Source organism: Podarcis gaigeae (assembly GCF_964106915.1).
Source record: "Podarcis gaigeae genome assembly, chromosome: 16".
NCBI lineage: Eukaryota > Metazoa > Chordata > Lepidosauria > Squamata > Lacertidae > Podarcis > Podarcis gaigeae.
Window position 1 is genome coordinate 24,762,048 of NC_139693.1, and position 16,374 is coordinate 24,778,421.

The window sequence follows — 16,374 nt, forward strand, 5'->3', positions numbered from 1 at the left end:
CTCTGCTAACCCAGAAATAGTGCTTCAGGTTAAGAACTTTGCTTCAGGATGAGAACAGAAATTGTGCTTCGGTGGTGCGGGAGTAGCGGGAGGCCCCATTAGCTAAAGTGGTGCTTCAGGTTAAGAACAGTTTCAGGTTAAGAACAGACCTCCGGAACGAATTAAGTACTTAACCTGAGGTACCACTGTAGTTTGCATTTGTTTCTCCAGACAGCAGCTCTAGCCCTAGCCTGGACTCTCCCTCCTTGGATGTTTTTAAGCAGAGCTTGGGTGTCCTTCTGTTATGGACGCTTTAGTTGACATTCCTGCAGTACAGTAGTACCTCAGGTTACAGACGCTTCAGGTTACAGACTCCGCTAACCCAGAAATAGTGCTTCAGGTTAAGAACTGTGCTTCAGGATGAGAACAGGAATCGTGCGGCGGCAGCGGGAGGCCCCATTAGCTAAAGTGGTACCTCAGGTTAAGAACAGTTTCAGGTTAAGAATGGACCTCCAGAACGAATTAAGTTCTTAACGCGAGGTACTACTGTACATTTCAGTTCACTTTTAGTTTGTAACACCACCTTTCTATGTTACTTTACATACACAAGGTGACTCACAAGCTGAAGAAACAAGAAAATAGACAGCAAAGGTCACACGTGTAATAACAATCTGATCCAGTACCAAAAAATTAGTCATAATAACTTTGAAAGAAACAACTTAGATCAAATAAAGCAATACAGTTGTACCTTGGTTTTCAAACCAAAGAACCGAAGATCACCCAGCGAGCTTCATCGCGGCCGAGTGGAAAAATGAACACCTGTCTCCCAGGCCCTGTAGCCAGGTGCTCTAACCATTACACGATGCTACCTGGCTCTCTCACTGCCTTTCGCTCTTCCAGGTGAGCACGGTGCGGATGCAAGGTGTCATTCTGATGGTCTTTGCCAAGTACTACCACCTGCCATTTCTACAGGACATCCAGACGGACTGCACCAGGACTGGACTGGGAGGATACTGGGTAAGTGTCAGGGACCGTGCTGAGGAGGGCTGCACTGAGGAAAAATGGTGGGAGCTACCCCTTCCCCCTGATCCTGAATCTTCCCAAGAGCAGGAGGACAGTATAGATTTGGAACAGTGGTTTGCAGAGGGGCATAGTTCAGAAGGCAGAAGCTGGGAAATCCTGGATGGGGAGCAGTTAGGAGAAAAAACACTGGATGGAGAGAGGGTTAACAGATTCACTGTCTCTGGAAAGCATTCCTCTGCTCTCCCCAAGGTCAAGAACAGCTCAGAAAGTGGCAGAACAGAAAACCCAGCGGCTCCAAGCTCATATTACAAGACGTAGGAGTGATGTGGTTTAATAGGGATGGAGGGAGGAGGGAACTTAACTGGGAACACTGCAAATTTCTAGGAGGAGTGTTCTTTGTTCTCTCGCTGTGATTATTAAAGTTTCTAACTGGTAAGAAGACTCCTTTTCCTTTGTTCTGCTTATCTACTGCCACGGGGGGAGGAAGCTGATTCCTTGAAGCCTAACAACAACAATAATAATAATAATAATAATAATTTATTATTTGTACCTCTCCCATCTGGCTGGGTTTCCCCAGCCACTCTGGGTGGCTTCCAACAAAACACTAAAATACAATAACCTATTTAAACATTAAAAGCTTCCCTAAAGAGGGCTGCCTTCAGATGTCTTCTAAAAATCTGGTAGTTGTTCTTCTCTTTGACATCTGGTGAGAGGGCGTTCCACAGGGCGGGCACCACTCCCGAGAAGGCCCTCTGCCTGGTTCCCTGTAACTTGGCTTCTCACAGCGAGGGAACTGCCAGAAGGCCCTCGGCGCTGGACCTCAGTGTCTGGGCAGAAAGTGTGCATGGGTCCAGGGGCGCAGAGCGAAGGCATAGCCCCTGGCGGCAGCTGATCCATACCTTTCTCCCTCCCCAATGCAGGGCAATAAAGGCGGGGTGAGCATCCGCCTCTCCATCTTTGGCAACATGGTCTGCTTCCTTAACTGCCACCTACCGGCACACATGGAGAAGGCAGAACAGCGCAAGGAGGACTTCACCACCATCCTCCACATGCAGCAGTTCGAAGGGCCGTCAGCCAGCGGGATCCTTGACCACGAGTAAGTCTCGTTCCCAGGTGCATTGCATATCAATTGCCCCGCCCATTTTTCATTTGCCCCGCCCACCCCTGGCATGTCCCCCTCCCCCACAAACGTTGTCTGGAAGGGAATGTAGCCCTGTGGCTGAAAAGCTCTCCTGTATGATAGAGAGTCTGATCTTTTCTCCTGGATAATCGAGTTGGAATGGGCCCCCCAGTGCTCATCTAGTCCAACCCCCTGTAATGCAGGAATCACAACTAAATAAACCTGGACCGATGGCCATCCAACCTCTGCTTAAAAACCTCCAGTGAAAGAGAGACCCCACTGCCTTCCGAGAGAGACCGTTCCACTGTCGAACAGATCTTACCATCAAAAAGTCCTTCCTGATTTTAAGTTGGAAGGTGATTTTGAGCAGAGAGAAGCAAGAAGGAAGATGGGCAGGACTCCCAATCCACCCCAGCCTCTGTTCCACTGCCTCAGTTATTTCCCCTCTTCCCATTCATGCTGGTCTCTAATACTCCTTTTCAATGTGTATGAATACATATCTTCCTATATAAATAGAAATGTAAGGTGTTGTCACGCTCTGTAGTTCACACGGCTGCCAGCAGGTGGCCACGCCAGCTGCACCACGAGGAATGGCAGGCAGGCTCACGGAAGCTGTTGGGGAGGTCAGCTATGGAGAGGAAAGGTGGGTGAGGTTTAAAGGGTGAGGGGAAGGGCAAAGGGGTAGGCGGGGTTGACAAAACGAGTCAGCAGGGGAACCAGCCCCTAATGCACACATACTTATTTATAGGCTGTTTTTTCCTAGGGCAAAACACATATAAGAAAGCTTACATATGCCTTTCTTAGCCAGGTGCCCTCCAGCTGTTCTGGACTTCCATCAACCTCAGCCAGAATAGCCTGGAAAGCGCCGGACTGAGAAAGCTGGGATTATGTAATCATGAAATTACTTTGGAAACCAGGCACTTTAAGACTTTTGAAAGACAGCGGCATTTGTGTGTGTGTTTAAAACAGCAATGACACATAGGCCAGTTAATCTGAACGTTAATAAAACAGTAACCCAGATTCTGTATATCTTCCTATATACATAAAAACGCGAGGCTGTCGTCGCGCAGTCCCCCTGTTGGAGGATCTGTGGTACTGCATCACGTTCTTGGATTTGCATGAAGTCGGGGTGGGGAAAAGAGAACAAAATAAGGAGAGCAGGTTTTTCAGTGGAGGTTTTACTAATGGCAGAGGTTGCAATGAAGCAGGGATAGAGGGACACAGAGGAGCTGAGTAGGGATGAGGTGGGCAGTTGAAGGAGCTGCGAGGGAATATGGAGGCTAAAACTGCAGAGTTGGAAGGGACCCCTGCGGGCCATCTAGACCAACCCCCTGCAACGAAGGAATTGTGGCTAAAAGTCCATGACAGATGGCCATCCAACGCTCTGTTTAAAAGTCTCCAGTGAAGCAGAACCCATCACTTAGAGTGAGTCCATTCCACTGTAGATCAGCTCTCGTTCAAGTGCTCCCCTCTGGAGCAGCAGAAAACAAGCTTGTAACAGCCCTTTAGGTATTTGAAGAAGGCGATCATGTCATTCTTCTCTTCTCCGGGCTAAGCTAACTCCCTCCCCTCCCTCCCCCTGTCTCTCTCACACATCCAGGGGGTGGGGAGAAATCGATGGACGGAAAGCATTTGCTCAGAAATCGTGCCCAAACCAGATTCCCAGAACTCACAGGCGAATTTCCATCTTCAAAGTGGTTGTTTTCTGACACTTTTTTTTAAAAAAAAAGAAGAAAAAAATATGGGAGGGTATCAGTGCTAAGTGCAATCTGTCTCCCTGCCGCCCCCCCCCCCACATCTGCCCACATCACTTCTGCCATCTGATTCCGACTGGTTCCCGCTGGTGGAAATGTGTCTTCGTGGGCAGGCTGGCACACGCAGGGCTTGCTGTGACATCTGACCCTCTTGAAGCCTGAGACTCTCTTTATCAGGAAGCTTTGACTAACCAGGCGGCGCTCGAAGCTGATGCCGATGGTCCAGGCCACCTGATCCATTCGGCGGCGGAGCAGTTTGGAAGTCAGCCAGGAGGGCTTCCGGCTGGTGTTGACCTACATCCCGGCTCAGAATCTCGGCTTAGCCACCACTGTTTGTTCCCTGCAAAAGCCTCCTTCCTCTGCTGCTTGGGAGGGAGGGTTGCTTCTCCCCTCGATCGTGTCCCAGTTGTTTGTTTGCGTGTGTGTGAGAGAGAAATGCCTGTTTTTTGTTTGTTTTTTTAAAAGTTATATTTATTAGATTTATATATTGATTTATTATAGATTTATATATTTCATCAGAAGATCTCAGGGCAGTTCCCAATATGAAAACACACAATAAAAGCACAAACAGACACCGTATTTTTCGCTCTATAAGACGCAGCAGACCATAAGACGCACCTAATTTTTGGAGGAGGAAAACAAGGGGGGGGGGATATTCTGAATCCCAGAAGCCAGAACAGCAAGAGGGATCTGGCTTCTGGGATAACCTCTTGCTGTTCTGGCTTCTGGGGTAGCTGCATGAAGCCTCTCCCGGGTAGCGGGAGGAAGGCTCCCCCAAGAGCTGCACACACGAACCACGCGGCTCTTTAAAGGGAGCGCTGAGCAGAGCCTTCCGCCTGCATTCGCTCCATAAGATGCACACACATTTCCCCTTACTTTTTAGGAGGGGAAAATTGTGTCTTATAGAGCGAAAAATACGGTAGTTAAGCAGGCCATTGAGATACCGCAAGGAACAGCTTTTCCCTGGCTGCCTTGCTCTCCAACATCTGATAGCCCTGCTCTTTTACATGGAGGTTCTCCAGTTAGGTGAACAGCCACACTGCTAGACGTCCTCTGTGAATGTGTCTTACTTTCTGCCTTCCCTTCTGACTTGGCCGTGCTGTGGACTCAAACAGCCGAGGGTCCCAGCCTCACCTGTGTCTCCTTTCCCTCCCCCCCCCCAGCATCGTCTTTTGGTTTGGGGACCTCAACTTCCGCATCGAGAGCCTGGACATCCGCTTTGTGAAATATGCCATTGACAACAACATCCTCCACCAGCTCTGGGAGAAGGACCAGGTGAGGGCTCACTTTCTCTCTCTCTCTCTCTCTCTCTCTCTCTCTCTCTCTCTCTCTCTCTCCCTCCCTCTCTCTCTCTCTCTCTCTCTCTGTGTGTGTGTGTGTGTGTGTAGTAAGTGTCAGTAGGTTCCTCCCTGGGATGCGGGTGACACTGTGGGTTAAACCACAGTGCCTAGGACTTGCTGATCAGAAGGTCGGCTGTTCAAATCCCCGTGATGGGGTGAGCTCCCGTTGCTTGGTCCCTGTTCCTGCCCACCTAGCAGTTCGAAAGCAGGTCAAAGTGCAAGTAGATCAATAGGTACCGCTCCGGCGGGAAGGTAAACAGCGTTTCTGTGTGCTGCTCTGGTTCACCAGAAGCGGCTTAGTCATGCTGGCCACATGACCCGGAAGCTCCCTCGGCTAATAAAGCGAGATGAGTGCCGCAACCCCAGAGTCGGTCATGACTGGACCTAATGGTCAGGGGTCCCTTTACCTTTACATTCTGCATGGACTGGTTACATGGCAACATGTGCAAAGGGCTTTAGATACCTATTAGGTCCATAAATTACCATACAGCATATATTCAACACAATATTCAGGGGTCCCTTTACCTTTAGGTTCCTCCCTATGTGACACTGCTCTCATCTTTTCTCTCTCTATGCCTCGGGCTCTTGTTCTATGCAGCTGAACATTGCTAAGAACACCTGGCCTATCTTGAAAGGCTTCCAAGAGGGACCCCTCAACTTCCCCCCAACCTTCAAGTTTGACGTGGGCACCGACATGTATGACACCAGGTAATGGGCCGTGTCTGGCTGGACTGGACGGGGCATTCGTATCCTAAGTGGAGGGATAGGGGAGAACCACTGTGCTCTCAGGCACTTCCTTTAGTGCCCGCTCATTCTGCTCTCTTGCGTGCCTCACAGCGCCAAGAAAAGGAAGCCGGCTTGGACCGACCGGATCCTGTGGAAGATCAAAGGCTCTGGCGCACCGACGCATCCCGGGAGATCCATCTGTGGCCTCCTGTCTGTGAACCAGCTTTGCTATTGCAGCCACATGGAGTACACCGTCAGTGACCACAAGCCGGTGGTCTCCATCTTTGCCGTGAAGGTGAGTCTGGAGCCCTGGTGGAAAGTGACGCAGCCAGAAATCTCTGGGCTGTCCTGGCTGCGCGCCAAGTCAGGTCTGTGCTGTTGTGAATGGGGAAGGTCCAGGCCTTCAACCAATAAACTGGGACAGAGAATTTTGCTCTGTCTATTGAATTCTTCTCCTAAACCTGTGGTTTCCAAACTTTGGGGGGCCTCTGCTGCCCCCTTGGTTCCATCCCCAGTGTCCCCAACCCTGCCCTATGCAAAGCATTAATTGTTATAGTGGTTTGCACGATCCACTAAGGAAGATAATAATAAAATTAGAAACAGTGGAAAATGCACATTTATTCAAAATCCAATTGAAATTACAAGCAATGACCATTCTGCATACATTCAAGGCAGGCTCAGCTATGCATGCACACACCCTGTTCGGACCTGGAAGAGGGTGTAACAGGTGTGATGACAGGCTTACATGTGCTACACAGTCATGTGTGATGCCCTGTAACACAATCCCTGTGCAAATGGGGGGTTGCCTGCATTTAGTTTAACCCCACAAAACCGATGAACTCGTGATACCAGCTGTTAAAGCCTGATAGTCATTTACGACTCCACTGTGGGAATATTAAGGACAGTGGCAGAGGATGTATTGATTAAATATTATCCTTCCTTCACTCATGCTAGTGAGTCATGTAGCAGAGCAGATTCCCCGCAATACAGCAGGCAGCTAGTTTGCAGATTCGTTTGAATCTCTTTAGTTAAGCAATCCATTATTTTTTTAAATGATATTTATTAAAGATTTTCAAATATAACAAAAAAAAAGAAAAACATCCAAATTTAAAACCTTATTTTCATTGGCATCTTTCCAGGACTTCCCCTCCCCTCCCCCTCTTGTATTCCAATTCTTTCAAATAAATTCAACAAATTCTTACCCCCAATTTTAAACTTATTATCATTGACCCAATTTAAAAATATTTTCCCATCCCCTAAAATCGACCTGTTCCCTTCCACGAGTTCCCCTCTTTAATATGCAATACAGATTAGAATAAAAAAAATTAAGAAAAAGAATAAGATATAATTTAACACCCTTTGGATTCCAAATTTCCCTCTCCCCTTTCCCGGTTGCGTTCCCAATGTCCATCAATATCTACTGTCGTCCTGGAGCTCCCACACTTAAGCCACAGTCCTTCACCAGTCCGCTTTGCCGTCTTTTTAATAGTCTTTGCCATCTTTTGGTCCTTTTTAGTTTCAAATGTCCAATCTTGGAAGGAGTCTGTCTCAAAAAGGTCCATTTTTTCCATCCAGATCTTTGTATTTAAGAGTAAAAACTCCAATTTTATTTCTTTAGACCTTTCAAATCTGGATGTCCCAAATGTTCCCACTTCCAACTTTATCCAGTTCTTGTTGTTCTTGTTGTTCTTGTTGATCTCTCTCCTCCTTTTTTCCCCCTGCTCTCCTGCACAAATGTTCTAATTCCAAAAGCTTCTAATTCCTCTGCAGAGGCTTTGTTATTCAGGAACAAAACATTACGTCAAGTCCCTTCCATTCTTCAATAGATAAATCTATTGTCTCCTTTAGTGTATAGACCTCTGTAGACAAAATAGTGTTCCATTTCTGCAGTTTCCCAGGAGATAAAAAGTCCTATTTCAAATTCCATGCCAACAATACTTGTAGTGTCCCACAGCTCCTCTAGAGGGATTGTAGTAACTCAGTTTCCTTCCAGATCACACCCAACAGTCAAAGTAACTTGTTATTCCTTGTTTTAAACAGTTTATATCCAATTTGTAACAAATGTAACCGGCAAAGTCCTTGTAACAAAGTTCTCTTTTTATTCTTCCGCTTTGACAGCTCCTTTGACAGCTGTCAAAACCTCTATTTCTCCTCTCCCGGCGCTCTCACGGATCGCTCCCGGGGTTCGGGGGGGGGGTTGCATTTTAATTCACATTCCACTTTTCTCCTCCAGCCCAGTCTTATAATTTTCCATCGTGAAATTAATAACTTTCTCAAAATAAGGTTACACTCGATCTTAGTTGTCAAATCCTTTGCTTTAACTCCTCTACAACAGGGGGGAGGCTGACTTCCTTTTTGCACCTCCCCCGCTCGCTCCGAATTTTTAACAAAAATTTTTTTCCTCCTTTTTAATCCAAGTTCCAATTACTCACGGGTTATTCTTTTAAAGCCAAATTTTCAATGGAAGAAGTCAGCGCTCTCCGTCGAATGGCATGCGGCTTCGCTCGGCAGGGGAAGCGGAGGACTCATAGCACCACCACCCCCGTCACCCGCTCCGCAGCCTTTAAAAAGGCTCCTTCGCGGGTCGGGGGGGTGCAAAAGGTGCCCGCCGAGTCACCATGCCCATGGGTTTCAGCGCCCATGGTTTTTGAGGGTCCCCGCGTCGCCGGTGCGGTAGGACCCAGCCCCTGCCGAGCAGGCTCCCTCCGGAGCTCGGAGGGAGTCCGCCATTCGGCGATGGCGCCAACCCGGAAGTCTGGCTTGAACAGATTGGATTATTCCCGGTGTCTCCTTTGATCCCTCTTAAAAGACAAGAGTCTTTCCTTAAAAGTAACAAGAAGTTTACTCACATTTGGTTCACAGTATGATCCCAGAAGGCAGATTTTAGCTTGTAGTTACAGAACATAGTGTGAATTCATCCCTTTATGGGGATTGAGCCCATGTGCTGCTGGCTGAGAGCCAGCAGACAGCAAAATACATTGAGGGAGCAGCATCAAGAGAACAAAATGACTGCAGGAGAGCAGCATGTCATCAAGAGAGAGAAGTGGCTGTATGACTTCGCTCTTTTATGGAGTCAGCCAGGGTCACACCCATTTCCCTGGTCCCATGCAGGGGGAGGACGCTCCAGACCAGTAGAACAGGAAGTTACACTGACTGGATGTTCCCCTGTCTGTGCCCACTCTAGGGAAACAAGGAATGTTGTATTTGACTGCTCCAATGGATTACATCCCACATCCAGCACTCCCTGCTGCCCCCTTGCCTTTTGGTGTCCCCCTAGGTAATCCCACCACTTCCTAGGGGGTGGTACCACCCACGTTGGGAACCGCTGCCTTAGCAGGTTGCTGTGAGTTGTCGAACACAGCAAAGCATGGCTCATATTATAACAACAACAACAACAACAACAACAACAATAATAATTTATACCCTGCCCCTCCCGGTTCAGAAAACCGGGCTCAGGGTGGCTAGCAACAACTTTAAAACAATTGATGCAACAAAAAACAGCATAAAATACAGTATAAAACATGAATAACAATAAATTCAGAATTCAAAAATCCAATAAACATTAGATGATCACCAGGGCTAGCTGGCTAAATTAGTCCTATTTGGGCCAGCGAGGAGACCAGGGGAGAATTATCTGTGGGATCCAGAGTGGGTAATCTTCATATAAACCACCTGCTCTCCTTTCTCTCTCTCTCTCTGGCAGTTTGCTTCCAGGGCTGATGTGCCGCTGGTGGAGCTTCAGGTAGCTGATGAGTGGACGAAACCAGAACAAGCTGTCACCTGGTACAAGGTGTCTTCGAGCTATCACCGCAGCTCCTGGGACTGGGTCGCCCTTTACCGGGTAAGAGGCAGTTGTCGCACACAGTGGTTTTCCAGTAACACTTGACCGAGGGCTGCGGCGACACAAGGGCAGAGCGTATCAAATAAAAGAAGCTTTGAGTGTGCCAGCTTCTGCACACAGGGGAATGGACTGTGATGCGCACCGTGAGATTTTGCACAGCTTATCTCTCCCCCCCCCCCGCAGCAGCTGACCTCTTGCAAAGCTCACCTTTCCTGCATTCAATATCCTAATTCCTTTTCCTTTTTTCTGCCATCACTGTTGAGACGAAACGAAGAATGAGAATAAATGAAAACAACTTTTTGTGTATGCATGGCTTAGCCTATCTCTCAGTGCTTCTCAGAGGACAACAGGAAGGGATGTTAAGAAATTCATGGGTGGGGTGGGAAACTCCCCCCCCCCCATCTTTGTATTTTGCACATACATTTCAGAAAGGCGGCCAGATGATATTATATTTAAACAGACAGTTCTGTCTACTGTGTTTTATCTTGGACAACCTGATCTAATAACACCAAAATCCATTACTATTTTTGGTGTGGTTTTAGCAATTAATGAAGCTCTTTGTTACTCACTTAGTTTCTTTCCACTGAAAGCGTCAGGAAGCCAATAAATATTTTACAATCCCTGACTGCAAAAGGCAGCCAGGATGAACCGTAATTATTACAAATGCAATGTTTTTAAGTGTTCCAAGCATAATCCTGCTACCATTCTTTTAAAAGCCCTACTGGGGAGGACTGCGTTATTATTCCCCCTACTGCACTAGCTAAGATAAAGCAAATTACTTTGGGCCCCCTGGTCTGCACAGGCTCTCCCAAGATCATTTCCCGCTCTGGTCTGTTCTGCCACCTCTCTGGGAAAAAAGCTAGGATTAAAACAATTTCAGGATGATTTCCAGAATGCGATGATTCCCAGGGCCAGACCTCCAAGGCATCTGATCGAAATTATTCATGCTGCAAAGGTGGAGGGAGCAACAAACAGCCACATGACAAAGATGATCAGCAGCGATGCTTGCTCTGTGCTGTGGGAGGTTCAGAAACAGCACAAATGAAGGCTGGCAAAATCCTTGCAGGAACCCAAAGCTTTTGGTGTGCACAGGAAAGCCATTTTTTACAGATCTTTAGGTCACCTAGCCAAGGGTCATTGCTTCTGACAAATCAGACCCCCGGTCTAACTAGCTTGGTATTGTCCCCACCAGGGAGTCAGGCAGGGGTCTTTCCCAGGCCTACTTGGAGATGCTGGAGTTTGAAGGAGATGCCTTCTACATGCCAAGCATGTGCTCTGCTACTGAGCTATATCCCTTCCCAAAACACTCTGGCTAAGCAGCTTTATTTTATTTTACTTTATTTCATATGTATATGTGTATGTGTATGTGTATGTGTATGTGTATGTGTATGTGTACACATACACATACACAGTAAAATAAAATGTGTGTGTATGTACAGTGGTACCTCGGGTTAAGAACTTAATTCGTTCCGGAGGTTTGTTCTTAACCTGAAACTGTTCTTAATCTGAGGTACCACTTTAGCTAATGGGGCCTCCTGCTGTTGTTGTGCCGCCGCTGCACAATTTCTGTTCTCATCCTGAAGCAAAGTTCTTAACCCGAGGTACTATTTCTGGGTTAGCGGAGTCTGTAACCTGAAGTGTTTGTAACCCGAGGTACCACTGTGTGTGTGTACACACACACACACACACACAGACACACACACACACACACACAGAGAGAGAGAGAGAGAGAGAGAGAGAGAGAGAGAGAGAAAGTTCTTTTTTTCTGGGGGGATGCAGGGGTATGCATACCCCTAAACATTTTGTGAATCTTTGTACTTTTGTCCATTTACTGTAATTATTTCCCCCGATTTGAATTATAAAATGGTGATTTTCTTGAGTCAAAATGAGAGTACCCCTAAACTTTTTTTTAAGAAGAAAAGCACTATATATATTACAGGTTCCAAATTAAAGTCAATTTTTATTTTATTTTATTTTATTTCAAGAGCTGACACTCCCTGACCCTTTATAGCAGTATCATAATCCTAGAATCGTAGAGTCAGAAGGGACTGCTAAGGATCATCTAGTCCAACCCCCTGCAATGCAGGAATATGCAGCTGCCCCATACGGGGATCAAACCTGCAACCTTGGCCTTATCAGCACCATACTCTAACCTGCTGAGCGATCCTGTGGGTGGAAGATACAATAATAGGAGGGCTGTCAGGGGTTTCTTTTGGTGGGGGAGAGGATGCACAACCCCGCTGGGAAAAAGCCCTGGTGATGTTTTTCTGGACCCCTCCCTCTCTCCCCTCTCCCAGGTGGGCTTCCGACACTTGAAGGACTATGTCGCCTATGTCTGGGCAAAGCAGGAAGACGCTGAAAGCAACGTTTACCAGGTATGGGAATATGAATTTTTTGGGGGGGGGGTAACAGTAAACAATTTTTCATTATTATATCATGGGAGTACGTATTTAAAGTGCTGCATAATAGGATGTGTTGGATTATAGTGTTACCTTGGTTCTCAAACTTAATCCATTCCGGAATTCCATTCCAAAACCAAAGCGTTCCAAAACCAAGGCGCGCTTTCCCATAGAAAGAAATGCAAAATGGATGAATCTGTTCCAGACTTTTAAAAACAACCCCTAAAACAGTAATTCATCAACAATTTTACTATAATTGACCCATAAAATGAAAGCAATAATCAATGCACTGTGTACTATAAAATAAATAAGACAGTGTTGTAGAGGATAAAAAAATTACTTTTTTTCTTACCTGCACTGATGATAGTCATTGTTTGGATGGGGGGCTTTTATCCATTTCCGCAGTCACTATAAATAAATAGCAAAAACAAAAGCGCCAAACTTAATCCATTCAGGAAGTCGGTTTGACCTCCGAAATGTTCGAAAACCAAGGCGCGGCTTCTGATTGGTGCAAGTACCCCAGAAACAATAGCATCATTTGAAAACCGGAACACTTACTTCTGGGTTTTTGCCGTTTGAGAACCAAGGTACCACTGTATGATATTCTTACTGATACCTATGTTATCATTTAGAGCAGGGTTTCTGAAACTTAGGCCTCCAGCTTCTTTTTGGACTACAGTTCCCATCATCCTTGACCACTGGTCCTGCTAGCTAGGGATGATGGGAGTTGTAGTCAAAAAAAATATATGGAGACCCAAGTTTGGGAAACCGTGATTTAGAGTTTGTATGGCACATGCAAAGTGTATATTTATTATTGCATTAGACACCACCACCAGTGGCTCTCTGCTGTTTAGGTTGGCATTTTGCTGCTCTTGACCACCCTTATAGCTGTCCCCTGTTTTCTCTTCCCAAATATTTAGTTACTGTTTCCAGAGGAGTCTCTACCCAAAGGGAAGGGCGACTATATCCTGGGTTACTACAGCAACAGCTACAGCTGTTTGGTGGGTGTGACAGAGCCCTTCCAGGTAAGCACAGAGACAGATGTGCAAGAGGGATGCTTATTTGACATTAAGCAGCAGTGCGAGTTGGGGGGGGGAAGTGCTCTAGCTCAGTAGGTAGAACATGTGCTTTGCATGCAGAAGGTCACAGGTTCGATCCCTGACATCTCCAAGTAGGACTGGGAGAGACCCCTGCCAGAAATCCTGGAGAGCGACTGTGAGTCATTGTGTGGACAACAACAAGCTGTGGGGGTGCCTACTTGAATAAAATATTGGTGGGCTCAGGTAACCCCCCCCCCATATAAAGGTAAAGGCGACTATGGGATTGCGGTGCTCCTCTCGCTTCCAGGCCGAGGGACCCAGCGTTTGTCCACAGACAGATTTCCGGGTCATGTGGCCAGCATGATTAAACAGCTTCTGGCGCAACGGGACACCATGACAGAAACCAGAGTGCATGGAAATACTGGTTACCTTCCTGCCGCAGTGGTATCTGTTTATCTACTTGCACTGGTGTGCTTTTGAACTGCTAGGTTGGCAGGAGCTGGACAGAGCAGCGGGAGCTCACCCTGTTGTGGGGATTTGAACCGCTGACCTTCTGAACAGCAAGGCCAGGAGGCTTAGTGGTTTAGACCACAGTGCCACCTTTACCCCTTAGAATCAATAACAAGACGTGCCCCCCCCAAACCATTTGAATAGCAATGCTCATCAACTTGAGAAGGGGGCCTGGCAGTTGAAATATTTTATTTGGGGGGGTGGGGCAGCTGAAGGGACCTTGGCCCCTAGGAATTGGCTCCTGTGCAGAGCTGGCTGGGCCCGGAGTCTGACTTGCTTTGAGGCAGGTTTCCTATGTTCCAGGAAATTATGAACTGGAAACTTCTTGGGATAACTTGCACAGGGTAATTTGCATTTATTGCCCTGCGGAGTGACCTAATTCAGTATGTGTGCTTTTGCTGGTGTTTAGTAAACCAAACTTAAAAACTTTGAATTTCATAATGCATTTTTCTATGCACACTTTACACTATCAAATGCCTTTTTTTCTGTACACCTTACATTGCAAAATCTGGAGAAGAGCAGATTGTGAAGGTTGGCTGTGTTTTGATTTGCTTCTTGCTTCGCTAGGTGCAAATTAGATAGACTTGAAATTCTTCCCCTATCCCTCCTCTCAACCCATCCAGCCCCAAAATTATCAGGTAGTGGGGAGCAGCTGGGCCCTGCCTTCCCAAGTCAATCTTGACTCTCCTCTCTCCATCTCCCTGCACACAGATTTCACTGCCCACCTTGGAGCAAGCCACCAGCCCCACCGACAGCTCCAGCAGCACCTCGGAAGAGGAGGACGACAGCACCCTGGTTCTGCTGGGCCCCAAATCCCGCAGCCCCAGCCCCGGGAAGATGAAGGGTCACCGCAGCCGCAGCCCCAGTTTGGCCAAGTTCCATGGACTCATCCTGCGCTCGTCGAGCCGGGACCATGCGGCCAGCCGCAGCCCCTCACCCCAGGGTCGCCGTGGCAGCAGCATCCTCAAGAGCGACATCCCCAGCATCCAGTTCTCCAAGGACAGCCCCCGCCAACGCTCCAAGTCGCGAGAGCCTGCCCAGAATGCAGAGGGCCGAGCCGAGCCTCGCCTCCAGAGCCCCTGGCGCTTTGACGAGAACCCCCTGGCCCGCACAGACCCCCGCAACCTGGGGCTGCTGCCAGCCGTGCGCCTGGAAACCATCGATCAAGTCATGGGCCCCCGGCGAGAGAGTGCTGACCAGGGCCTGCCTCCCCGCAGAATGAGCCCCACCAGTCCGACCGTGGCCCTGGCCAACCTCTTCAGCACCTCCCCAAAGGAGGGGTTATCCCCAGACCACCAGGGTCCAAACCACCACAGCCGTGAGGCGGGACACTGAGGGGGACGCAGCCGGCCGCCATGAGCCCACTGTCCAACCATCCCGTGTAGTGAGCTTGCAGTGTTATCTGTGTCCTTTACCTGCCAGTTTTCTGCTCCGTGTGTGTGTCTTTTTCTCTCCCGGTGTGTGACACGAAGACCCGGGGAAGGGGGCTGCCACTTGTGAGGCCCCATCTCCCGACTCGAGTATGCTTGACAATCAACTTCCTCCCTCCCTTTGTGTAGGGGGCTGAACAACGCAAGCAAAAAGCCCTCAGTCCCCTCGGCCTTTTCAGCCATAGAAACTCCCCACTCCTTGTTTTGGGGGGGGGGGACCCATCCTTTGATGAGAACTCCCTTCCCCATTGAACATCCAGTTTGGTGTTGAGATGGAGCTCCACCTGCCTCTCCTAGCGCCATCTCTGTTCTTGTCCTGAGGTGGTGGAGGAAGAAGAAGAGGAAAGCCTGCTACTTGCAATCCGACGGGAGGACACTTGATCAGCACAGCAGGATGGGCAGCTGCAGAAAGAGGAGCGCATGCCAGAAGCTTGGCTGGGTACGGGATGAAGACACACTTTTGCTATCGGTTGCAAAAGCTCTGCTTGGCTAGACTCAATGGCTGCTGCAGGACCAGGACCAGCCTGCTTGCAGGAAGTTGCTGAGACCATAAGAGGTGAAATACGGAACGTGCAATATGATGGGGAATCAGAGTTCTTAGAGACAGGTGTGGGCGCCAGGTAGGAAGGAGGAAGCTGGTGCTTCAGGTCCGGTTAGGGCCCAGCTGGTATCTCCCCCCAAAGGCTTGGGGGGCCCCTGAGGAACTGGGGGAGAACTGCAAATGGCAGAAAGTTCTTGGAGGGAAGGAGGTAGATGCAACCCAGTTGAGATCGTGGAGGTACAGGGGGGAGAGTTTGGGTTCCATTGCCTTACGAGGCGGGGGTGGGGGAGAGAGAGAACTCTGACCCAGGAAGCCGAAAACAGAACGGGTGTGTGTGTGCGAGGGGGCAGTATGTGTGGCTACGTTGTCGGGGCAATGTGACCAAGGTGCCTTGGAACCAGAAATGACGAAAGCTGCCTGGGGGGGTTGGGGAAAGGGGAGGGTGGGGGGGCTGGCCTCCCCCGAGACAGATCCATGACCTTCGCTGGGACGAGTTCAGAGTTGATGCAATCTGTCCTACCTCACTTTTCCCTTTCGCCTCCTTTCCAATAATAATAATAAAAATCATCTACAAACCAACTTACGGATGACTGCATTTGTGTCTCTCTTTCCCTGGCAGTGGCAAAGAACCCCGCCAACGTGGGATAGGATTTGTGTTCACACCTCTCCCC

General features: G+C 48.4%; 1 protein-coding gene across 3 annotated transcripts in view; it reads left to right on the forward strand.

The window, feature by feature from the left end:
- INPP5J (inositol polyphosphate-5-phosphatase J) overlaps positions 1 to 16,282 on the forward strand; it is a 37,853-nt gene extending 21,571 nt beyond the window's left edge. For all 3 annotated transcript variants that reach the window (XM_083717090.1, XM_083717089.1, XM_083717088.1), the window contains exons 5-13: positions 880 to 996; positions 1,923 to 2,098; positions 5,040 to 5,151; positions 5,815 to 5,924; positions 6,054 to 6,237; positions 9,646 to 9,783; positions 12,081 to 12,158; positions 13,103 to 13,207; positions 14,444 to 16,282. In XM_083717090.1, coding sequence (XP_083573216.1) covers positions 880 to 996; positions 1,923 to 2,098; positions 5,040 to 5,151; positions 5,815 to 5,924; positions 6,054 to 6,237; positions 9,646 to 9,783; positions 12,081 to 12,158; positions 13,103 to 13,207; positions 14,444 to 15,067 — 1,644 coding nt within the window. In that variant the 3' untranslated portion in view covers positions 15,068 to 16,282. The remainder of the gene's footprint in view (positions 1 to 879; positions 997 to 1,922; positions 2,099 to 5,039; positions 5,152 to 5,814; positions 5,925 to 6,053; positions 6,238 to 9,645; positions 9,784 to 12,080; positions 12,159 to 13,102; positions 13,208 to 14,443) is intronic.
- Positions 16,283 to 16,374: the final 92 nt, after the last annotated feature.